The sequence below is a fragment of the Epargyreus clarus genome, unplaced genomic scaffold, assembly GCF_041222505.1.
Source record: "Epargyreus clarus isolate Ecla_fem2 unplaced genomic scaffold, WU_Ecla_fem_2.2 ptg000018l, whole genome shotgun sequence".
Taxonomy (NCBI): Eukaryota; Metazoa; Arthropoda; class Insecta; order Lepidoptera; family Hesperiidae; genus Epargyreus; species Epargyreus clarus.
Genome location: NW_027332226.1, coordinates 6,691,099 through 6,718,745, shown reverse-complemented (window position 1 = coordinate 6,718,745; position 27,647 = coordinate 6,691,099). Strand labels below are relative to the sequence as shown.

The following is a 27,647-nucleotide window of genomic DNA, read 5'->3' as shown; positions in this document are numbered from 1 at the left end:
AAATTGAGATTGTCTTTATTTTGAAGAAATCATTACAATTGTCTCAAAATTCTTATTTACATGATCGTCAATTCACGATTGTGAAATTGCTAATAAAAGAAACAGGGAGATATCATTTTAATTAAAATCCACTATAATTACATCTACAAAGTCGCAATGAAATTTACAAACAATACTTCTATCTCAAGACAATTGCAGTTTTTTTCATTTATGTTACAACTTTTCCATTAATGCATTCTACTTCGCAAATAAATTTCGTTCAGTCTTATAAGATTACTAGAAGTGACCTTTTTCGATGCTATTTTAATCAATAGTAAACAAAAAGATAATGTAATGTATAGCTAATTATTATTATTAAAGTCGTTTTGAGTGGCGGGTTTCCTTGCCGGCGCATTATCTTGATTCATTTAATTTATTACGAACAATACTTTTATAGTTTATTTATGATTGTTTTTATCTGAAGACCAATTCAGTTTTTAATTTTTTTTTTTTCTTTTCCATTAATGATTTCTAGTCCACAACTGCGAATAACCTTTCTTCGGTACTATTTTAATCAATAGTAAACAATATAATATTACGTATAACTAATTGTTATTATTAAAGTCGTTGAGAGTGGCGGGTCTCCTTGCCGGCGCAATATCTTAGTTCGTTTAATAATTGAGTACAAACAATACTTTATAGTTTGATTTTAATTGTTTTTTAACTGAAGACAAATGCGACAATTTTAATTTATTTTATAACTTTTCCATTAATGATTCTGCAACTGGAAATAACTATTTTTTGGTGTTATTTTTATCAATAGCAAACAACAAGATACTATAACGTATAGCTAATTGTTATTATTAAAATCGTTGTGAGTGGCGGGTTTCCTTGCCGGCGCATTATCTTGGTTCATTTAATTCGCGCATGCGTCCACAACCGGTTCTCAATCGTAAGTCCAATTAATTGACAGGATTATCTCTGATTTAATATAATTTGTAGGTACTGTTTGTTTTGTTCCGCTTGTTCGAGTGCACTTGTCTGTAGTCATTAACCGGCTTAGTAAGTTAAATCTTTTTGAAAAAATCAATACCTTACGCAAAGTGCAAGAGACCTACAGCACACATGTGCTGATATTTTTTGTTTATGCCTCTCTAACGAGTAATAGGATATTTAATGTATATATAATATTTCTCAATTATTTCTATGCCGGACTTTGCGTTCTTTATTTGACAGGTTTGACGATAGATGGCGTTTGTAGTACGTTCAAGACTTGCAAATTTTGTAGATCTGGAATCTGATCTTTTTGCTTTCTTAAAAATCTTAATTTAAAATATTTTTTATGGAATAAAAACATGTTCATAAATGCTGTCTATTTTTTTCATTATTTCTTTATGGTCGCAAATAGAATGAAAAAATATTAGGTATAAAGCAAAAAAAAAATATTACCCATTTGGTATCTTGTCAAACGACCTTCGGATCCTGAAAATCAAATAGCAGTAATCCGACCTCTGCAACTTGAGACAGACGAACTGAGCGTTCCTAGAAGGCTCAATCCTCGCAGTAAATCAAACGCAGAGTCAATTAGCAGCGAACAAATCGTCGGGATCTATGCATTCGTCCGTTTAATTCCGTTTCGGATCGAATTAGCCGCGATTTATCGGCGAGCGGCGGGTTAAGCCGGCCGGGGCATGCGCGTCACACGTCGCTGTGACGGTCTCGTTATTCATCCCCGTGTCCCTTGCACCAAGATATCTCTGTTTGTTTACTCAAATATACTGATTTGTAAAGCTATTCGGAAAAAATATTGAAATAATAAAGAAGAAATATTTTTCTTCTTTGAAAAAAAAAATATTAAATCTTTATGAGGATCATAAGTAAAGCAAAAAAAGCAAGGATGTTTTTCAATTCAAATAAGTATTCGACTGCCAGATACAAAAGGCAAATAAGAGAATATTAGAAAATATTCAATCATTATAACAATTCTTTACTCTTACAAAAAAATTAAGATAAAATCACTCTATGATGTTTAACAATTAATGTAATTGAATACACGTTTAATAATGATTTTCAAAATGGTGTAATTATTTGTTGATGGATTTTAAGTAAGAATACTGTAAAAATGCAAATGGCTCCTAATTTCATACTTTTGAAATATAATGTTAATGATAATTATGATGTTGATTTAATTTCGTATTGTTTATAATGTTCATTTATAATACTTTATAATTATGTAGGTATTATGTACCATAGCGAAGTGTCACCTAGCACAAAACGCCAAGAATCTCGGCGGTAACATTTGCGTGATTGAATCCTCCACCATTAATTTCAGTGAAGATCAAACGGAGACCGAGGGTGATATTTATCAAGGATATTGCGTATTATTTTAATCAAATCAAATTCCCTTCGTTGTAAACAAATGCTTTTGATTAATGAGACGCGCGACAGAGCTTCGTCTCTGTGATAAAACACCCGAGGAAAAGACAAAATTAATGGTCATAAAATGAACTCTTGTATCCGAAAGATAAAGATGCTGAATGCTTTGAATCTTCAATAATTTTTCCTCGCTTCCGGATTTGAAAGATGATCCCGTAGATCGCATCTGGTGATTGTACATTTATTTAGAACGTCATCGGTATTAGCTGAGCGTAATTTCGCATTTTAGTGTTCAACTTTCGTCGTGAGATATTTAGATTGTCATGGCGCGCAGTCATTAATAATAGCGACTTTTGATTTTCAGTTGGCTAATATGCAAAGGGCGTTGTATAAAGGGTGCCGAGTCACGGCGGCAGTCGTCAGCCCTCTGAATACCTCCCGAGTTTGTCACCGATGCGGTCGTACTGGCATTTTATGTAGCTCTTTGTACTTTGCCCTTTTATGCCTCAAACTATTCGGATAGTCCCGTTGGTGAACCAAACTATTTATTGCTTTAGCTTTGACATCCCTCACCGCTTGACGTTGATCTATTTGTACATCCAAGCCTTAACTAAACAAAGCATTTTAGAATTTCTTTGCAGAATTATATTGTTGTTTATATATGAATAGATACTTAGGTTTTAAATTGCGTAAAGACCAGCACAACTATTGAGCAGAGTTGTCTTTTTAGATCAGTCGGTATTTTTTTTTGTCTAATTATCACAATAATGGTGAAAGAGGAGATATTTTACTTTTTTTAAATATCTCACTTAAAGTTTTTCACTGCTTATTTTTTTATTTAAAGCCAAAAATATATTGATTATTCATATAGTAAAATGTCTAAAGGTGGTGATGGCTAATTAAGTACTATTAAGTCACTCGTTTGACTCTACACATCATAAAAGACAATATACGAAAAAATCTCACTATCGTCAAAGTAATTTAATGTAAAATAGGAATAACTTCGAGTATCAAAACCATAACATTGGCTGAGTATTGTATAACCGGGGAGTGTCTAACAATGTTACCGCAAGTTGCACCGTCAGCCTATATTAATCTGGATCCGGCGCCTGACAGCACAAGTCAAATTTCTCATCAAAAATAAGAATTAATGGCGAACAGCATTAATCATTAGCTGGCAAACGGCACGAGGTGTCTGTATCCCATTATTTTGCATTACAAATGATATGTACACAGCGATAAGGGATGCTTTGAAAAAATAAGTAGGCATCGTCGCGTTTGATCGATTTGCTTATATAAACATTCTTGATCCTTTATAAGTTGCTCACGCTGCTTATTTGAAGGTTTTTTGCTAATTAGACATGCCAAACTTGCGCTGGAATAATGAATTGCTTTGGGATCGACTGGTTTAAATATTCTAGGTTAGTTTTGATAAACAATGAAAGTTTTTTGATTTGGGTAAGTGCGCATTGGAAGACTTCACATACCTTTGAGATTTTTTTTTATATAAATCTCTTAGGTATGCAGGTTTCCTCACGATGTTTTTCTTCACCGTTTAGCAAATGATAATTAATTTCTAATACGCACATAACTTTGAAAAATCAGAGGTGTGTGCCTGGAATTTGAACCTCGGACCCCTCGATGGAGAGGCCGAGTTTCTTAAACACTAGGCTGATAGCCTTAGGAAGTGGACATATATTATCAACCCCAGATAGGATGAGATTTCTACCTGAAGTCGGTTATAGATGCTTTGCGACGTGAGGATTAAGTTAAGACCGTCTCGTTTATTCTTCTTCACCACACCACTCAAACCAAACCAGAACGCAACATCACTTAACACTGTTGTTATGAGGCAGAAAAAGGTATGGCGGTAGTGCCTTTTGAATCGAACTACGAAAATCTACCTTTCAGTTTATTTTATCTATTCTAAATTCTTATAACTCCTTTGTGCCTTATTTCTACTAGATATAAATGTCGCGCCATAGTTCGTAATAAGTAATTCTAATTGCGAATAATATATTATGCGGCAGCGCGTCCCGGCATGGTGAGATTCATTACACCCTCTTTTCCTGTCGCTTCCAGAGAGAGCTCAAAGTAGCAGGAAATAATTTCTCTTTAAATTAGTATCAACTCTTTTCTTACATTATCAAATAATATTTTTAAAGTACCACAACTACTAATTATACTACTTGTGTAAGGCACTCAGCTACCCAGCTGAGTAAGATACTCAGCAAAATAATAATAAAGAGATTCAACAAACAAACTACCAACAATTTAAACCTAATTTGAAACCCCGCATGAACTCACGGGAGTGTGACGAGCCGTCTAACCTAGCAATCAATTAACCGCCTTCACTCAATAATTTTTAATAAGTTTGCAACACTAATCACTTCCTCCCGTTCTATTTCTAGACCTCAGACAGTTGGCTACACTGTCAATGACAGAAGACGTCACTTTTCCTCTAATTATGTGACGGCCTCATTTCGTCGCGCCCTATTAGTACACATCAATCAATGTTGCCAATACCTATTTTTTACCCCGCGACTGGATTGTTTTTTCTTTGCTGCGTTTTTGTTTACGGAGATTTTTTAAGTGGGGAATAATTTGATGAGGTCCGCCACCCGACAGTGTTGGATGCGAACGATGCTCATTTGTCATCGTCTTGTCATTTCTGCATTTCTTTCGAACAGTTGAATCGCTAAAGTAATTATGTAAGTTTTTAGTTTACTTTTTCCACTTGGGACTCTTCTGAACATCTTTTATGTGGATCCTCTCAATGTATCGATTGATGTTTATTTGTATCTATGCATTGACGTAGAAATGTTGTTTGCGCGCAGATTGGCTGGCAATAGTAATTGAGATGCCCTAGTTAGTCTTCACATATATCTTGTTCAGTGCCTACATACGCAATTAATTTAAATTTGAATGTGATACACGTTGATACAAATAACACGTAAATTATTTATTTCCATATCTCCTCCATTTTATGCAATTGTAATTTATTTCAGATATCAGTCCTAATTAACTCAATTGCGAAAGTAATTCTTCAGCGAGAAAAACTATGAATACGAAATCAACGTGTCATGTTAATACTGACATCGATGGGGTAAATCAAATATGTGAATCCACAGATCAAAAGAATTCATTACAGTGTGTAAATCACAATTTGCATGTGGCGCAGGCAATCATGAATATGCATTCGCAACGCCTGGGCTTGAGCATTCGATGCTGCCTTCCTACTTCAATGTTACTTGACTTATTTAGCTGTGTAGGTCTTTTTTATGGGGTTCCCTGTCGAAATGGATACAACAGAACCCTTGTAATTAAACGGTCCGCCTGTCTCTTCATAAGTTCGTATATTACAACCATTTTAATTGGAGCCTATTGAGACAAACAAGTTGACATTTCTGTGGTAAATATGATGTTTATAATCCGCTATGAAATGATGTAGTGAAATTACGGAAAAAATATAGGGGTAATGTAACAGAGGGATGAAATGTCCTCTAATGATCCGTATACAACTTCTGGTTTTACTAATAAATAGCGGTTTTAGCATAAAGTACTCAATTTATACCAATGGTTGTGAAATGGCCAATAAATACATAACTAGCTTACAAATACTGTTAGTTAACTCCACACTTTATATGTTTTTTAATTTTATTTACATTCAAATTAAAACAGTAAAACTCATTGTAATTTTACGAGTAGGAGTGTGTAGAGAGTACAAGTACTTAGCGTTAAGTACTGGCGCAAGAGCACTGGATCGTTCAAACGGGCTCTCCGTCACCGGACAGTGCTGACTGGGCACTAGCAGACTCTTGCCATTCCGTTCGCTTCCTGACCTTTTCCCGTTTTGTTATGCAAATCCAACTGCCGGGAATTACATAGCGCGAATAAAAAGTATTCCACTGTTTACACGCTGACTTCGCGTCGAGTGTGAGTGCGCATAAATCGACGGAAAACACTGTTTTCAAATGTACACGCGTATTTAGCAGTTTTGTTTTTCGTTTGATAAAATTTTGAATGTGTGTGAATTTCCTGTGTAATTTGTTAATGAGGGCTAAATTTACTGTCCTCTAGAAATGACAAGTGTCAAAGTTACTCCACCATACTAGCCAAGTTAAGATTGGTACACTTCATATACCTTTGAGAAAATTATAAGAAACTCTACATCAGTCCTCACTCCTAGCCTTTCAAGCATGAAAGAAATCCTACATAGGTCTTGTAGGTTTCATACATTCGTGATGCTTTCTTTGAGACTGTGTCCTACTTTATTCTTATGTCAGAATACAACAGTGTGTAGTACTGTAGTATATCCACGTAATACACCTCGTCATAAATATTATCTAATTTTAAAATGTGTTCCTTATAAGAAGTGTTTTAGTTAATTAGGTAATTGGTCGTCCAATTAGCTTCGTGATTGGATTTAAGAAAACACGATATAATAGGTATCCCTTATACTTAGATTATGAAAATAACGTTTCACTTTTCATAAAATCTAGGCTTATTACGTATTTTTTGTTGACTCAGTAATAAGGTTTGTGGGACAAAAACTATAAAGTCAGTATCCATAACATTGGCAACGTGTCTTATTTGTCATAAAAACTTCTCAGTTTCTTGTTGATATCTGGTTGGCATTTGTTTTTGTCAAGCGGGTATCATTATTATGTACCTACCTACATAATGATAATACTCACCTAATTTACAAATTGCTATGGATGGTACAAAGACATATTTTCTTTAAGGTAGAACCCTTCGTGGATCGCCTCCAAAGGGGCCACCTCCTTACACTATATAAAATGCTACTGTGCTCTTGTTGGAGGGTGTGGTAAGGGACGTAAATTTACACGAGGCCTAGCAACTTAGTTCTCAGAAGTAGCGACGAATCTGTGGCCGACCTCAGGCGAAACTTTAATCCTATCTAGGGTTGATAATAGATACGTGGGCAGTTAGTTACTGCATGCTTATTTGCTATTTCTATAATAAATAAAATTAACAACAAAACAAACTCTTATTAATAAAATGATTATTAACGATTTATTAAGTTTAGATAAAGCAAACGATGTAATAATAAACCTGAAACACGATATTTCGTAATTGATTGAACATAAGTAAGGGTCATCAAACGTAGTCAAGCATAGAATGACTAAATAACCGCATTCAACCCTACACTGCGGGCCACAAATCAAATGTTTTGATAGCGGCGCGGTATTAACGAGACAATTTGATTGCGGACATATCCGCGGCAAATTGCTTCTAAATTATATTTTCTGTTTACTTTCTGCCAAACTCCCCGTTCTGTACACGACGTACGACGTATCGTCGATGTATATCCGATTCAACAACAGATGCGTTCGTTTCGTTACGTTAATTACTATATTGTTTACCCGATTTTTAATAACGTCATAAAACCAATCGATGATTCAATTCTTCGCGCCGATGCTCCATAATGCCTTTAACAAAAACGTGTTGCGTTAAACTAGTTTAATTTTTCTATCTATGCAAACAATCTGACACATATTTCACTATCGAGACACTTTCACTATTAAACTGCTTTAATTTTCCCTTGGTCTATAATTTTCATTTATAACTTAAGTAACAATTAAATAGTCACACCTATAAGTAATTTTGTACCATAATTACGACATTAACGTATTAATAAAATATGATTCTTGATTAATCTATGTGTAATTAGATCAATCATGTCAAGTTTTTGTTTAAAACCTGAAATATTTTAACGTAACAAAAATATATCCGTGTTAACAAACACAAAACGAAACTTGTGATATCACATGTACAATTGTACAAAACATATACGCGAAGGTACTTCGGAAATTTATTAAAGGGCGAGAATTTAATAAAACAATCGTGTCTTCCGGGACAAAAGAACACAAAAATATGAAATTAGTTCATTAAAATTTAAGTCAGTCAATGTATTATTTATCGGGCAGTGTTAGGGTTATCAAACGAGTGAACAATACTATGATCGATGCGGCCGGGCCCCAACTGTTTGTAGATAAATGGACATAGAGGGTGTCTGCGCGTCTGATAGCATCTTTGGAGATGCATTTAAACTGTCGGTCATTTCTTTATTTCTAAAGATTCTTTAATTTTTATTTTGTATTCGATTGAGATTATACAATCAAACTATGTTGATTTATATAATTGTAACGAAATTTGGAAAAAGATTCCTACATACACGGTAATATTATTACTACTATGACATAATTATTTACGTTCAATACCGTCGATAATTTAATTCCATGCTATTCTCGATCGATCAATCCATATCGTAGAATTCTGTGAAATCTGTAAAATTTAATCTCAAAGATTCTACCAATCCATACCTGTGTTCAGTTTTGCATGTTTCAATAACCTCTATGTATAGGACGATACGCTGTGGGAAAATATAATAAATAGCATATGTGCCTAACCACGTTCGAATCCACAAAATTCTATTTATCACCGCAGAAAACAAAAAGAACGCTGATGGGCCATTATCGTCTCGTTGGAAACATGTTGCGGTGAACGCGAGCGATCACTGCGATCACAATCATTACCGTACGACTGCCCGCGACCATCCAGCGATTGCAGACACTGAACAAATTTAGCCGTTCACTAACTATAAACGTGTACTCCACGACGAGTTGTGCTCGAGCCGCTGGACGATCAGGAAGGGTTTGTCGCGTTACATTATCCAAGGAATTGAATTGGAAATGTGCTGATGCATGTGAATTTTCTGCGGTCGCTCTATCTGCTGCATGTGCGTTGAAGCCATATTTATGCAATCTGCGGTCAGTGAATTGCTCGGCTTGGATTTCAACATTACAAAAAAGCCAGGTCGCTGCACCTTTAAACGCATAATAGGTAATTTCCCTAAAGGTATCACAATGAGATTTAGCAGTATCAAAAAGCATTCCCATTACAGTTAATGGTAATGCCCCTAAAAAGTCGGGGACTACGAATCGTAGGAGCAATTTTGCATAATTATCCAACATTGCGCCGGGAGACAGGCGACGCGCTGGCGCTTAAATCCTAATAACATCGCACGGGCCCGATCGGAATCTCGTTACGCTACCGTAATCTGCTGTGAACCAGTACGATATTATTTCACAGGATTTGTGTTCAACATCTAGCTTTCGTCGTAATACGTTTTAATATTCGCACCCTCTATTCCGAGGGTTTTTCCTAGTATCAGATTACAAATGACCATACGGCTTGCTTGAAGGCAAACAAATATTTATGAAACAGCTCCAGTGAAGCATACGTATCTATAAGTTTCATTCGGGTATCGTAAGTTTAAGTAGGGATTAAAAACAAGGTACTTTTGACAACATAGTTTTTCAAAAAACTTCTTCATTTACTACTTCTGTGCTATTTCTATTTATGTTTCTACTTGTATAATAATCATTGATAAAGTTGATGAGATTTGAGGGGCTTTAAGTTAAGATCTCTCATAGAACTTAAACCCCATAAAAGGATTACATTATATTTATACAAAAACCTTATACAGAAAGACGCAGTACAGATATTATCTAAATTAATTAACATATCTACTGACAGGAGATTGAATCTGATTCTCTGCATGGTTTCAGTCTTCTGCTAATTATCCTAAGTATAACATATTTTATTATTCATACAACATCTTTTGGTTATCAAACATCTCTAATTCTTGCGGATTCACGAGTGGCAGCTAAGATCCCATGTACCTATTTATAATCTCCAAATGAACCCCGAAGCTTAAAAAACGTTTTATTTTTCTCCGAATACATTTTATATTTCATTTCACGTTTCATAAGCAAAATTTCTACCCTCTTCGCGTTTGGCAAGCATAATGTCCCGGTCGCTTAGTGTACTTTTATTGCGGTATTAAGTGATGTAATTTTTTCCATATTATATTATTCAAATTTAAATAACTGTCTCCGGTTTCCCCCGCGGAGTTCTCACTAACTACCGATGCCTTTCGTTCCCTTCGAATCCGGGTATATTTGGTAAGAAATTGCCGCGTGGAACAAAACTATAGAGTCGCAAATTGTAGTAAAGATGTTTTCTACTTAAAATTATTGAAATACAAATATTGTGACCCTCACGTAGATCTATATGAAACCAATCACATACATATGTATTGCTTCCCTTTAAAGTCCTAATTGAAAATCGCCATAAATGTAAGTAATGAATTAACCTCTAACAAAAAACAAATATTAAACACACTGCTACGTTTAGTATTTCAATGATACTAATATTACCAATCTAATAGTTCAATCAGTATAAGAGAAAAGGAAGTAACATTTGTCATTTGTGCGACTCCACAGCTTTTATATTCCAAAATTGGAGAAGTTGTAAGGCCGCAATTTTTACAAATGACATCGTGACGTTTATGCGGAGGGTGCGGCCGCCTACAAGTCATCAGGTTGCTTCTTTCCCATTATATTGGCATTTTGCTACTTTCTTATGTTTCTTTCTTTAAGAGTACTTCCGACGAAATCGCAAACATTTTATGTCGCCCAAAATGGGCATTAACTTCTTTACATCATTATAAAATGTTCAGTACAGGGATCAACTTTTCTTGGACTTTTTCGAGACATTTTATAAGTTTTACTGAGTTAGCTTATGTTTATGATTTGTCTTAAACTATGCTTGTTTTTAAATCGATTGTTAGGAACTGTTTTCCATATGTGCGCATCTTGACTTGCACAAAAACCCCTCTGCTACTTGTATTTTCTTTATAATTTATTCCATTCTTCCCCCATACATTGGCATCGGCCGCTGATATTTTTTATTCGATTAGTAAACCCCTAAGGTGTTTTTAGCCTTTTTTCGCTCGATTTTCTTCGAAGCTTTGTTGACTGCTTGAGGGGGGTTATAATGCTCATTTCTTTTGGGTGAGCAAGCTTATTCTGTTTTTCTGATACAGTCGACGTGAAGTAGATATTGACTTGTTTACTGTAAAGTCATACATATTATTACAAACGATTCTTTACTATTGTTTATTTGATTTAGCAACGAATTTTCTCACGCGGCTCAGTATACACTTTCACGCATTTTTCTTTTTCTAAACACTGGATAATTTTCTAGTAGTAAAATAATACTTATTTGAAATCTCACATAAACATATTTAGTTATTTATTTAATTCTTACTGAAATCGTCTACTATAAAATAGAATCACTAGCATTCAAAACAATGTCGGCCACATCTCAAACCGCACTTACACACTCGATTTGTGTTGCAAAGGAGGCGGGAGGGCAGAGGAAACTTTTTGATGGATCGGACGGAGTTTGTTTTGCATGTGAGTGATATGTCTGAAATAATAAATGTTGAGGCGTCGACGCTTCCCCAAACTCCCCTAGGGAGGGTGAGCTAAAACGATTTTTGATTTGGGTGTCAAGCAAATGTTTTACGCGGCGACGCTCCGTGAGGATTTGATTTTCTTAAACGATTCATAATGCAAATTAATATACAACTGAACGCATGCATTGTTTTTCCAAAAGTTCGAAAATCTCACTAAATGATGAGATTAGGTCTAATATAGAGCTGGGTGTGCAACAACAGTGTCACTGGAAGCTTTGTTTAATACTTACTCTAATCAGATTATGCATACAAGAACGGTTCGGAACGGTCGATGCTGCAGTATTAGGCTATATGAACGGTTCAGAATTAACTAATCAGCGTACATTGGCTTTGGTGGTAGATTGCGACGCATTGTCCGCGCTCGTGGCCCCGGAATATCTGTTTAGGCCACTGCCCGTCCTGTTATGGCAATAGTTAACGTTAACTAACTTAGTTAACCTTCATAATTGAGGTATCCATATTAACAAACCTAATCTCGGGTGTATAGCAACTTTGCGTAAATATTAACGATATTTTAAAGTTCAGTTTTTCGATATCGGTGGATTATTTAATTAATTGTATGAATACGAGCAATAAAACATAAGTAAAATATTAAATAACATAAAAACACTAAATACTAAATAACACTAAATTCGATATGAAAAGCCTTTTTTACGATGCAATTTTCATGTTAAAAGTAACAGAAAAATATTTCTTGCCAGGAAGAAATATGATAATTTAATACGCTTCCGTCTGTCCATTCCTGAGCGTTTTTTCCTTGCTGTGCAGTGATTCAACGCCAATTTCCGACGTGACAAGTGAATGAATAATATTATTTCGTCTCCGGAGCGTTGACGGGTGCTACTGGCAGTTCGTTGGGGCGAATGTTAATTTGTCTATTTGTACAAGATTGCCGGTATTCGGGTAGTCAGTCATTTTGGTCATTTGCGTATCGATTATAATTATATTTGGAACGTATGGTCATTACATTACATTCGTTGGCTTTTTGTGTTTGGAAACATTTCTTAACGATGTTAGAAAAAAGGCAAGGTTGAATTGAATTGAATTGAGTGAAATGAATATCAATTAGCGGCAAATCATAAGTTTGACGTTACAGAAGAGCCTTTGAATTGTTCCCCCTTGTTATCAATAATTGTTAAATTCAGTTAACTTCGGTTTTACGTTGGTTTAACTGGCGACAGATTAAATGTCCACTAACTCAAATATTTCTGAATTCTCATTGGATCAGTGTCATGTATTTATTTTTCAAGATTTCTCAAATCACTTAAAGGAACCCGTGCTCATCAGAATGGATAACAAACACCTTGAATTTAAACTTTTTGTATTCACACTTTCAAAAAGATCACATCCTGTTAATTTTGAAACATCATCAATCACATTAATAATTTTATAATGGTCAAAATAATACCAAGGAAGTGGAAATAATTTATTAGTTTATTGATACAGACTTTATCTTTTGTCCGATCGATCTGAGATAATTTATTTTGATCCGTTCCTTTGGATTCGTTCAACAGCGAGAGGTCTTATTAAGAAGTGTCCTTTCATCAAAAGAAGAAATAATTTGTTGATATTCTCATATATAGGTAATTTATTCACGGCTTCACCCTGCACGTAAATAAGTTATTATAATTTATAATATTTATATATAATTTCTTAAGTTATTATAAAGTAAGTTAGATGTTAAAATAAGACTAAGAGTTAGGAGATAGTAGATTGTACAACCATATTAAAATGAAGGAACTAACTACATAGACAAATTAAATTCAATTCTGTACCCTTTTAGCACACAACTTGTATTTAAATCCACAAAGAGATCCGAGATACCATAATTCAAAACCTCAACAAGAACACTTTGATAAATTTCACGATTCAAGTACTTTAAAGATAGAAAGAATTATTTGCATGTTAATGGTAACGGAAATGAAAAATATATTAAATTCAAACGGAGCTCCGTGACTCGTCAGTAAAGTACGAAAGGACTCAATTTCGAGGGTTCAAATACAGAGTAACTTACCACTCAGAGAATACGCCCTCTGTGCTAGACGTAGTTTTTTGAACTCAGTTTTGTTATAAAAAATTCTTGTTCAAATTATTTAGCACAAATTTTTACTAACCTTTAACTATCTTATTATTATTATTTCATTTATACTCATATTTACTCACATAATTGTAAGTTACTTGAGCTCAATACTTCTAATCTTTATTACAATTTGTTTACAAAATTTTAAGGTCACTTCATAAAATTTGATTTTACGAAAGAGTATTCTTAGTAAAAATAGAAACGGCTCTCTATTTTTAAGATACACTGTAATCCACAAAAGGGTTCCACGAAGGCTTAAAACAGCCACTTATTATGTATGTTACATTTCACTTTCAGACGTCATTTATATTCAAATGCTCAAAAGGCATTACTGGGCAAAAATTGTGGCATTAACCCCTTTGAAATGAGCGAAATTGGTTCCGAATAGAAAATGTTTTCGAAGATCTGTATGGGCTTTCCTTTTAAAGAGATAGTAATAAAAATCGTATTATTTTTCGAATTTAATCAATTGATTTATTTTTACAATAGGTACTTGTTATTGCGTGCGATATCACATGTTACCAACAATAGCAATAATATCGAACGAATAATAATTTTAACGAAATTTTTTATTTATTTTATACAACTTTGACCATATGTAGGTAACTTTTAACTAAGTAAAATAATGTGATTATTTTTGTCGATTGAACAATAAAATAGAAAGGAACTACATGTTTAAATAAAAGTTATAATTATGCACAATAAAACTAAGTTTAATACTCAAAATTAATACCACCAAATCAAAGCGAATGCAACGGAAGCTTCAAAAGTCCAATAATTTAGAATCAAAAAAAGCTGCGGAATTAGGGTAGCGGTACCGTGGATCCGTACAAAATGATTACATATACCGTCTTCATCCGCTAACAAAGAGACCCAGCGGGGTCCTACAATATTATACTTTTGCCTTTGTAGTAGCTCCGCAGTGGGAGCATGGTTTATGGTTTCAAATGATAAAAGTGTTTGTCAGTAGCTTTGTTGGGATTCTTTGCGTGCTCGCGTGACCGATTGCTGGCTATTAATGATTCCTCATACCTTTAACGAGGTATTGACATGTGATTCCCATTTAACTAATTGTATACTTTTATGTTTTTGAAAATTAAATCTGGCGGTTTTTGGTTTTGTGATGGGTATGTTAAACAGAACATAAGTTATAATGTTCTGGTCCAGACTTTTTTGGACTCTAAATATTTGTTTAATTCAAAGTAATATGCAGTGATAGAAAATAACAATTAGGTAAATAAGTCTTTAATGAACTCTTATGACTCTTCATGTACCTAATAAATGAGCTCATACTATAAAGTTGGAATGCTCAGAGATTTTTCGACGAAATTTGATTTGCATATAAGTATCGTCAAATTATTACAATGAAAATGGACATAAAGTGCACATCACTACCACCGATATAGCAATCCCGTGACAAAATAATAACATTCACGGAAGCATTACGCCGCGGGCCGTGTCTGACGGCGTGCGTTCACAGACTGTCTACTAATCTCCTTAAAGTTTCAGTACCCTTAGTATGAGTTTTTTACGTTTTTACAAAAAATACTGCTTTTGTATTTGTTTACGTATTTCCGATACATTTGCAATCAGTTCTGATACAGGCCAATGGGGGCGCTGATTAAAAATGTATGGGTAAAATATCATACACTAGAAAACCTGAGTCAGTTTCATTCATGTCTTTTTATTTGTGTATATTATTTTATTAAATAGAATCAATTACATAAATATTTTTGATGAAAACTTCAAACGTACTTGCAGTCCACCAAATGATAAGTGATCACGACTACCAATGGACAGTTGCAATCAAATCCATGCAGAACAATGGATCTACTTGAAGCCGAGCTAGCATGCTACGTCATAGCTACGTCTTCTTAGGATTAAGAATTAATTGCAACAAAAGTAAGAACTCGCACACGCTACAAATAGATGTGGCGATGCTAGTCCTATATTTGGTAGTTGTTGATGGTAGTTCAACGTTAAATATTTATTTTTGCTTTGTTTCAGGTTGCGTGATGAGAGGGGAGATATTGAACGTGTCATAGCTATGGACAAAGCTCGTGAAGGCTCACATAATGGTGAGAAACTACTACTACTAATCTAACGATAAAAACTGCATACTACTGGTAATAATAACTACACGTTTTGACCAACCATAATTCCCTGAGAGAGTGACAGATGCCTTCACTCTTCAAGTCAAGTTAACAAACTTGACCAACAGGTCACTGCAGCAAGCATGATATATATATGACGAACTTTTACTCGCATATGTCTTACACACCAGAATTTATTGTCATGGATAACATGGTCACAAGTAACGACAACAATCAACAAAACAAAAAACCAAATTGACCGCTTAGTTGTTTGTTTGGCCTAGGATCGAATCCAGAATCCTCTACATATTAAACTGATATACTACCCGCTAGGCTATTTGGATCATCAGTATAAACACCTTATTGTCAGTTACGGTATTAGAGCGTTGTCAATGAAAACCAGTATACTTCATGGCAGGCTCATCACCGGGCCACAGTCCCGTGCTCAACCTATCCAAGTCTGGCTCCGGGGAGCGCGAGCGTGCGGAGCGGGGCGACCGCGACCGAGGCGAGCGGGGCGAAGGCTCCGCTAGCGGGCGGAGCTCCGCCGCCTCGCGCCGCACACCGCAGCCGCCGCGCCTGCCCTCCACCACGGCTGCTGCCTCACCACGCTCGCACACCGACGACAGTGACGCGGCGCTCTCTGATCCTGACGACCACAATGTTAAGGATGAGGATGACGGTAAGCCTTCAATTATCATCATCAAAACAATTATAATCAGGGAAATCATTATCATCAACTTCATATTTTTGTTCCTGTTGAGCATGAGTCTTATTTTAAAATGAGAAGCGTTATCACCCTGTATTATTAAGGTCAAGAGCAAATTGGTAGACTTCATACACTTTTGAGAGCTTCATCCAATTTTTTTAGACAAGTAGATTTCGTATTGTATTAAAACAAGTCGTTAAAAAAAAACACTAAAAAAAAATTTCTCATACGCTTGTAACTTGGAAAAAATTAAGGTGCCAGAGACTCTAACACAACTCTAGCGTAAAGGGTCGAATATGAAACCAATAGGATATCATGCGTTTGTCAATACTCAAGAGTACATCACTCGACAATTAAGTGCAAAATTATAAATAATGCGGGTATACCTTTGGTATCAAAGTTTCCAGGGTTTTCCGGGTAGTTATAATCTTCTTTCTACTGGATGATATCGGTTTTTATTACTTTCTTACAAGCAACACATTTTTACCTTCATCTTGCAAAATAATTAATAATACATCTACAATCACTTCTTACTTTCCGAAACTATCAAAGCAGGTCAGAGTTCAATCTCACGTTATACGTACAGATTACTGCAACGTTCAGTGTAATGCAGCTCCTATAAAATGTAACCACGGTATGATTGTAATAAATTAGCTCTTCCTATTCGATGTAATCACAACCGGGCATGACAAGAGAGTGTCCGTGTAATTTTAACACGGAGTCGTATCACCCATTGAGCGTGGTACTCCATGTAATGCTCTGCAAAATTACCCAGTAATAGCCCTGGAACCTTCAGCATTCATAGTTCGGAAATTATCAGCCATAAAGCCATCTTTTTTACTCCTCAAGAGAACATTTTAATTGTGTGTATGAAAATCCTTACGGACTACACTTTGTAGCGATACTAACGTTTTATGGTGAAATTTTATTGTTACTAGTTATTTAGTGGTCGTACTGATTTGAATCATTAGAGGAGGTGAACTTGAGATCGTTTATGACAATATTGTTTGTCTTGTCTAACTAACAGTCCTCATAAGAATGTCCAGGGTGGACTAGGTGCTAAAGTATATTTCATATCTTTCCAGTAGTTTTAAAATTCCATCTTTAAAAACATTATATCTTTTAATCCTTATAAAGGATTAAAAATATTATGCAGTAGTATCAGAAACTAACTAGGTTTTGTTTTTATTTTATATCCATGTAAAGGGATAAAGAAGAACGTGTAATAAGCAACTAAGTATTTATTTTAACTTTTTATTCAGATATCTAGATATAATTTTTATATTTAAATTATTTGTAATGGTTGGTTATAAAATTCTAACATAACCATCGTCCGCAATCGCCCTCAATGATGTATACATATAATAGTACTTACGCATAAGGAGGTAATTCTATTTTACACCTCGGTGTAAGCGTATCTTTTATTTGTATCATTAAAGGTTCGTTTACTGCATTCCGTTGAAGAAAAAGACCATATGTATGTATCGGGCCGTATCAGACCATTTTTAGTTTAATCAGTTGCTAATATATTACATTTATTCTGAAATGTCTCGTGAAGTTCGTTTACTACGTAAATGTTAATCTTTAAAGTCGAAATTTAAGAAACGTGCATTTTTTCTGATTAGTCGTCAAGTATTAAAAATATTTTTACGCAAGTAATTGGATTAGGTGTTCTGATAATGCATCTAACAACTTTTAATTTTAAATAAGATATTTTCAATATTGATAATGCTAGCAACATCAATTACAAACACTAATTTATACCTACTAATAACATTAACCATATGACCATGATATTCATAATTTACTTTGGCACTTTATCAAAATTAATATTAAAATCTCCGATGACATTTATCTAACATCAAATAGGTATGATTATTGATTACTTAAAAACAAATGGAACACGTTACAATACTTTTATTTACACCCATGTAGACGCAAATGCAAATGTTACGAATGTAGTTGACATTCTAAAATTCTAGGTAGGTATTAACTGTAATATGTCACCATCACTAAAAAGTACAGACCAAAAAAATCCTAAAACAAATTGGACTTGCATAACTTATTAATGATTTTATGGATGATGTTGATATTACTGCGGCAATGATGGATGGTATGACAATTTCTTCAATGACATCCTAACACTCATTTTATCTTGAGCTTTTTGTAGATTGAATCTATTGCCGTATTAAATATTTTAATCAATTTAGTGTTCGCTATCCCCGTCTAGATCATCAATCAAATGATAGCTCGTTATTAGTTTAATGTCACTAAATTACGATAGCACATACAACTGGCTCTTTGATTGATAATAATGAACAAAAATAAAGCTAATTGTGTATTGTGCATAACGACTTCCATAGTCCAAGATATCTAAAGTCAAGATATTTATAATTACCTGTCGTAGATTAGTCCTTCCATCACCAATTATAGCATCTAGGAATTACCTGTTTTATCGTATTATGAGTTTTATTACTTATAAGTAAATTAAATTATATTTGCAATTTATTTACTTAAAAATAAAGTGTTAATAAAATATAGTTGTCAATGATAATGTGAAGTCTACCAATCTACACTTGGCTAGCAACGTTATGGCCTAAATCCTTGTAACCCTTAGGAATCCGTCCGTATGATCAGCAGTGAAATAGTAATGATTTCATGATTGGTTGAAAAACACTTTAATTCGACTGTTAACCATTTTTTTACCACAAGTAACACAACTATACAGATAAGAGTATTATAAACCTTTCAAAAAATAAAATATTTTACTAGTTACAAAGTTGCAAATCAATCGTGACTCACATCTTAGCAAACTTATAATTTAGCAGTATCACACATGTACGTATGTATGCATACAGAACGTACAAGTGGTACACAATTGCTTACGCGAGGGTGCAAGTCAAAACAGCGATTCACAAATGTAAATACTCGAAGCATACAATAGCTAAATTAACGCAACGCAACTTGAAACAATGAGGATTGTGTACTGTGGTTATTGTAATATACATACAAAATACTGACGACCGTGGGAACGAATAGATTATGACGATTAAGACGAGAATTGTTCATTTAAATAGTTAACACGATGCGCTATTTTGGATTTGTTGTCTTCTACAAATTACTGCTTAATTAGGGAAGAAAATAATAGCCTAAACTCGTTTTAACTTCGATCTTAACTCTCCACTACTGTGCGTAGTAAACAAGCATCAGCCACTAACTTCATAGAACCTGGTCTATCTGATGGAGATCACAGATGCGTTGCCACTTCTGAAGGTTAAGATGGTCGCCTCATAATATATGTTAGCTGACTTCCACACCGAAATGCAAAAAGTGCTTCACTAGAAATAGATGTGGCCGTGGTATCTTCCCGGTCAAATTATAAGGCTTTTACCACCTTTAAAAGTAGGTCTTAAGTAATAATATGGTACCACATCTGTCAAATACGGGTTGAAAAACTTCAAACATTCTAAATAATATTGCATACATGTCCCAATCATAGATATTTTCGCGCGATTTCTTTTTCACTCTATAAAATTTCTAATATGCACATGATCCTTTGAACTCGGGTGTCCAGGATAGGAGGTCTAAATTGATATTTCTCGACTATCATTGATCACACTTTAGAAGTTTAGAAGGTTCAATTAGCAGCACATTTCAAATGTATATTTATTTATAATTAATTCTGTCGATACGTGATTCACGTGCATCACGATTGCCGGAGTCTCATTATAAAAAGATTTTTCTTAGCCACAATGTCATTCAACTTTGATCTCTGTCCGTCGTGTATTACCTCTTCCTTTCAACCGCGGTCTCGTTTCCGACCCCTTTTTATTTCACATTTATAAGGTTTTATATCTCATTGGAGACGAACGAATCGCTTTGTATTCAAAGTATATGTTGAAAAGAGTCGAATATCGCGCGGTAAACTCTTTCAGAATTCTGTTAATTGGCCTTATTAGGAAGATGGTGTTGTGACAACTCGAAAGTGCTATCGTGCGCATCGACAATGACGAAACGATGTTGTCTTCATTATGTGATGAGCGTTCACTATCTTGTCAGTTAAATTAAATGTATCGATAGATTACTTTGGACCGTGAGAGACGCCAATCGAAACACTTTCTTTTTTTATGTGTGCGGTCCGTTATTGACATAATGTCGAACAATCCGTGCGCCCAAAATAATCGAGTCCGCCTGAGGTCATATTGTTTTATACATAGTTTCTTCACGCAGATCCATCCATGCGAGTGGTTTCAAATTTTTACGCAAGAACCCTAGATTTATTAAAAAACAACAATAGGTACTGTGATATAGTCACAAATTAATAGGAGTAATACATATGAAAATTGTTTCTAAATCCGCCAGTTCAAATAGATAAACAAAAATTTTTAAACTGTTTATTTATATATTGCGTACATTTACGTACAGTTTATCATATATTTCTATAACGTCTATTTCTATTATAATATAATTTATAGACAAATGTAACAATTGTATATTCCATATGCGATAAAACTGGAATTATTTATAGAAATTAGTTGTAATAAAATATTCTTTGTGTACACTCGGATCGAAGTCGCAAAAGGAATAACTGGCGGTATAGTGCAACGGAGCATATAAATCGGTTAAAGACAGCCCATTCGGTGTCGAATGGCTCGAGCGGATCCCTATTCTGTAACTTGCTTCGACTAACATACCTACATCGAGTAGAACACTACACACTCTACTACATTATGACTCCGTAGTCATGTAACATTCTCATATTTTTATTATAACGTAATTAAATTCTATTCTCCTTGTAAGCTGATACTGTTGTTGATAAGCGTTAATGTTTTGATCTATTTTTATACAGCTTCGATATGTGTCGTCAACCTATTCTTACTGCTCGGCACGGATGTCGATGTGAGAGAGGTCCACAGCTATGGCCAAGTGCGAAGTTGGTAGACTTCACTCATCCTTGAGAACTTTTTTGCAACTTTTTGGCGTGCAGATTTCCTCCTGATACTTTCTTTCATCATTTTAAGCAAGTGACAATTAATATCCAAAACGCAGAAAATTCTGAAAAATCATAGGTGCCATAGGACTTCAAACCTCGTACTCCGCGAATGAGAAGCCAATTTTCTAACCACTAGGCTCTACTTTTTATTTGTAACTATAAACATAATTGATTGACCATCAATTACGATTAACGGATTGGGGTACCCTGCACTTTATTATGATTAATTCTCTTAATCTGAATAAGTATGTTGCGGACTCCATCAAAGCCGTGTGTCGATGATCACCACGCAATACCGATGTACCTGCAATAATAATTGCGATGGGAATGATACACGCACGCGATCCCAAATAACGTTATGTCCGTAGCTTTTAACTTTGTCCTGAAGCTCCTTACAGACTGCCAGAATTAATGTTTCACCTTAATGATTTATCTAAGAACATCGGATATAAATTGAGGAGTGCGGTTGCAAATCATTTAAGTGCTCTAGTTTTAACATGGTAATTAAACAGGCACCTTCTGAACATGTTTTGTATTTTTGTTGTAATAAAATAAAATATAGATACGAAATTAAATAGGTATTTAACGTTACCTTCTGAGTTTTAAGTTAGGAAAGTATCTTATTTAAATGCTGGTTGAGTTACTAAATTATTCAGATCAGTAATATAGATCTATACAATAATGATATGTCAAGTTTTATTAGTGGAATCACAATCATAATCGATTTATCAAGTTATTTAGCGTATTCCTTGCTACAGATATCATAAATACAGATAGTAATACAACAAAGAATAACTCAAACATTATATCATACTAATCAGATTAAACCTTACCTACAAACCTTTCTAAACCTTACGATATTTTCTTTCGTGTTCTAAGCGACTCACAATTACTTTCATACAACTCTATACGATACATGACTCTTAAACTCTGCATGTCTTAGAATCAAACTTTTCGATTAACACTCCTATGCCTACAAATACCTCTACTAAAATGTGTACCTGCCGGGCAGGAGCAGACCTGAGCGACGGCGAGCGCGACCTACCCGCGTCAACATCGCCGGCGCCAGTGAACTACCCCGCGCCGACCAGCTCGCCGCCCTCCGTGCCCGTCGACCCCACCGCCGACACGCTGGTCTCCTCCACCGAAACCCTGCTCCGTAATATCCAGGGGCTACTCAAGGTAGCAGCGGACAACGCTCGTCAGCAGGAGCGGCAAATCAGCTACGAGAAAGGTATGTCATATTTTTTGTGATAGTTTAGAATTATCTACTTCTTTGTGTGATCTGTTAGCAACTTAGGTATTTAGTATGATCAATTGATATACTAACTATTCACTTTATTGAGTAAGTTTTAGAATAAATGTAAAATGGATAGGTTTTTGAAGATCCATATAAAATTTATTTAAATAATATTCTTGTTGGTAACAGACAACTATGGATAAAAATATAAAGTTAGCTAGTAATACTACTCGTAGTAATACGTAACGTGATACCTACATATGACCGTATATAACGTAATACTGTTTAAAGTTGTAAGTATTTAAATCTTAATAAGTTAACATGTCATAAGAACCGATAATTTTGCATAAATAAAAGCCTCATTAATTTAAAAACACTAAGCCGACAAATTACTGCTTTAAAATTGCAATTAAAACCAGACGTTACAACTAACCGTTTTAGAATTAACATACGAAATTATCATATGCTCATATTATAGAGACATGCAGGAAGGCCGACGTAAATGTTATAATCGATATTAGTCAACATCTCGCGCGAATCGATTCTACGTAATCCGACATACGTACTCGTATAAGCAACATTGATTAACTCTTAGGCTCAGATCAAGTGGGTACTTTTATCGCGAGTGCTGCGTGCTAGCCACTACCTAACCACTTTATAAATATACTACGCGATACATTTGCATCGCATTATGGCCGCTATTTAATGCATTATGACGATAAAATATTGAAATTAGTAATGACTTATGACAGTAAGTACTTGCCGGCAAATGGCAAATATTTAGTAATTGTAAATCGCGCGACTAAATATTTTAATAATCTTGCATTATCCAGTAGTTATAAATATAAAAGATCTACAGCAACTAGATCTGTATTGCTTAAAGTATTCATAAGTCTAATTTGTTTGTAAGTAGTCTCAATATAAATCTTCTTGCAGTTGCAATATTGTTCTTCTTCTTTAAATTCTTTAATTGTTCACAGGTAAATTTGCGTTGTAATGTGAACGAGAATCTTTAAGTAGTACAGTAGAGTCCGTGAAACTTTGGAGACAGGCTTGAGTGGTAATATTTCGCGCAGCGGCGCAGGCGCATGTCGTGCCTTTGCAAATACCCGTAGAACAGATGCGTCTGAGTTATAGCCCGGCCCACTATCATTACACACGATTCCATTCGGACAGCATAATTGTTTAATTGATATTTCTGCGAGTTATTTATACACGTCATTCCGTTTTCTCCATGAGAATCTCCGTGAACTATGAATATCCTATGTCAAGTTATTTTATATCTAATTATTGATAAAGTATACCTGAGTTGAGCATCGCAAGTAATAAAGATCTTTAAAAGAACAGGGGAAAGTTTCACGTTTGTTGCCGATTAAATAAATTGATATGCCGATGATGTTATAAAGTTAATACCTTGTCCATTATTCACTCAAACTATAATGGAAATTTTATAAATTTTAAAATTTATTCAGTAAGTATTATACAATTCACTGACTCTCAAACAAAAGGTTCGGGGAACACAATTGTTATAAAACCCATAAAAATACAGAGGAGGTTGGAAAGAAAACTCGCGGCCCGAGTCATCATCAAACTTGAATATCAATATTGCGCCTCGAGCCAATTGTATTAATAAACAAAACAAAATGAGAAATAATAATGCTATAGGCCAACAAAGGTTTCATTTCTCCCCCTGACATATAGGCAAACGGCGATGGAATAAATTCTCTAAGCCCTCACCACTAAGACTTGTATTCGCGGTTTCGCACGATCAACCCGTAATTTTGTTATTACGATAATAAAATTATTGTTGATGAAACATTTTTTCGAATCGATGTGTCTGGCGAACCTTACCGTTGATTTTTTTATAGAAATTACAGCAATCACTCGCTCGGTTCGCCTCGTGAATTGATAGGTGTTACTGGCAGCAGGGCTTGCATTTTAGTTGGTTCATTCGTTTCGATCTTATGTATCCACGCTTTTATATGGGAAATTGGTTTCATTACCTGGCCATCGGTACGCCTTCTGGCCCCGCCTGCGTAATAGTATTTCTTCAGAACTCTATACTTTGCCGATAATATTGCCGATTAAGATCTAAATGAAGCATGCAATAAAATAGAACATGACATAGGAGTCGTTGTTTGAAAAATGTAAAATATACCGCAGATATGTTGTTTTATGTCTGTAAAGCAAACGGAGAACCCCTCTATCGTTCGCAAATGGCAGATCGCTATCTAGTCGCATTCGCTGACAATTTTTACACTAGACAGTGTGGAGTGAGTGTCGCACAGACAAATGTGCACCGCATTCACTGCGTTATCAGATAACCGCGTGAAGGGTTGTGTGAAAGGACTTCGCTATGATAAACCTCTGTCGATTCGTTCCTGTAAATAGAGTAGCAATGAATGGGAAATAGCTGTCATATTGTCGCCCTTTCGAGTGCTCTCACGATTTACTTCCAAGCCAGACTTTGCTTACCTCCACACGTTACCCACCGAAAAGAAATTGCCGTTTTAGATTGGCATTCTATTTTTTATGATAACTGAACAAAAGCTTTTTTTATGTTTTGGCCGAAAAACATTTTATTGATTAGCGAACACGGATAAAGTAACCGTACGGTAAATTTGGCTTACTTTACCAACAACCAAAGTACATTAAGTGCTGCGATGTAAATCGTTAAAAACAATCATACTCGTATCGAGAGAACAAACATACATTACTTTCAATTTCGTTAAGTTCAACGTTCATGCACTTCTCGCCGATGAGAATAAATAAAGTGCTGTTACACGCGGAATCGGTCCGATTGCAATCATCGCGACATAAATCTGCTTCGGCTACTCTTTTAATCCTTTATCCCTGTTAATTCTTACCGCTTAGTTTATTTCTGAACCAAATGGCCCGGTCTTGTTACCGAGGTTTTGTTTTCCTCTTTTGTTTTACAACTATCAGTTTTTGTTAAGCTAAGTGCCGTCGAATGGACAAATGGCACATGCACAGGTAGATAGGACAAGCCTGTTTTATGGGTTCCTGTTTTAAATAGAATTCCACTTCCATATCAGGAGAAAACTTAAAGGAACTTTAACATAATTCAGTGATAATTTCAAACTTTGCACGTAAACTAGTTTGTGTGGTTACATTCTACATTTACTAGGCTTATTCTGGTGTACGATTGTGTGGCTGTAATAAAATATGGTTTCAAATATTGATTTTTATACTTATGTAAAATTTAATAGTACTGGAAAGGTGGTCGATATTTCTGAGTTGCAGCTCTGGAGAAACCAATCTTTTAATGCTGTGGTTTTTTTAAGCGGTGTGTTCAGGAATGGATCATTACACGAGGCACTCCAACTCAATCCTTAAAAGTAGCAGCAACGTATCAGTGTCTGACTTCAGATAGGAATGTAATCCTATCCCAAGTCAGTCACTGATAATTAAATTTGTCCCATGATCGACAATGGCCACATACCATTAGGTAGGTGGACTGCATGTCCGTTAACGACTTTTAAAATAAAAAATACTAAATATATGAATGCGCAAAATGGCACCATTTGTTAAAATCTAGAATACATTATTGAAACTACGTAAACAGATATCAAATGTGACTTTTTTGCTATCGGCCTAAATTCGCCAGTCCGTATTACAGGTGCTTACGTTTTAATTTGCTCCGTAAATTGTGATAACAGATCGCAATGGTGTTGTTGGAGGGAAACAGCCCATCAATAACATGGAAGTGACCGATCGAACAAACATGAACTGGCCAATGATAAAAACTGATGAGCAAATAGACAGACAGGACTTGTGTACTCAGCTAATGGATTCAATTGATATGAAAGCTTTTACAATGCTGACGGCGACAGTGCTATTATGTCGGGGTGGAACCGAATTACAGCGCCAGATACTCGCGCTTTGATTGATTTTAAAAATGAAAATGGATAAAAACACTAAGTGTTTACTTTTGGCCATATAGTACGTAACTATCTAAACTTAGGTATAACATTGTTGTATTTTTTTTATACTATGTGTGATATTGATTGACTCGTGGTCGTTAATGAGTATTTTTGAAGCTCTATTAATTTTTAAATTTCGTAAGTTAAAGTCTCGAATTAAACAGTGAAATCACAAATGCAATCGACACTAAACAAAGAAATCAATATGATAAACGGAATAAAGTACCTAAGCTACATTTTACTCAAACCAAGCAATGTATCATAAAATATACATAGCACTCGACTCTTCCAGAACTCATACACGAACTTCATAAACTTCCATAATCGGATTGAACAATTTGAACGTTTTGAAGAAAACAAACAGCGATCACGGCTAATGATTAGCGCAGAACACCTCGCGTACAATGGCGCGAAAGCTGTCGCGGCAGCAACAATGCGTCGTCGGTGTATCGCGCATCTTGCCTCGTTAGCCGCTGGGCGTTGTTCCCGAGCTGGGAGCTAGCTCCGAGTTATGAGCTCCGGGTATTGTGATGAGTTTGCTGTGAGTACATTATAAATAGTTCGTTTGTTTTGTCGGTTTTATACTACTCTATCAAAAAGGAGATATTAAGGTGCTAAAATGCATTGGTACGTTTATTCTTCTATCAAAATATGTTGTTAGTTACAATATCTAAAGTAAAATTAGACTCCACAAACTCATTAAGGTTTTTAGTTGTCAGTACCTTTTATACATAGATACACAAAATATTAATTTTAAAGTACAACTAACGATATTTTGAAAAGAAAAACATTTAAAGGTTTTTAGAATTGGAAATTAAGTTTTAAGTATCAGTTTTTGTTTTCTTCCCATTTTCTATAGAAATTTCTCAATGAACGTCATCTGT

The 27,647-nt window shown here is 35.0% G+C and overlaps 1 protein-coding gene across 14 annotated transcripts in view; it reads left to right on the top strand.

The window, feature by feature from the left end:
* Window positions 1–27,647, top strand: part of dac (dachshund family transcription factor) — a 181,079-nt gene that overhangs the window by 97,041 nt on the left and 56,391 nt on the right. For 6 of the 14 annotated variants that reach the window (XM_073082541.1, XM_073082540.1, XM_073082535.1 and 3 more), the window contains 3 exons: window positions 15,792–15,862; window positions 16,296–16,559; window positions 22,592–22,813. In XM_073082541.1, coding sequence (XP_072938642.1) covers window positions 15,792–15,862; window positions 16,296–16,559; window positions 22,592–22,813 — 557 coding nt within the window. Of the gene's footprint in view, window positions 1–15,791; window positions 15,863–16,280; window positions 16,560–22,591; window positions 22,814–27,647 lie in introns of all 14 variants that reach the window. The other 8 variants (XM_073082533.1, XM_073082532.1, XM_073082529.1 and 5 more) reach the window with 3 other exon arrangements.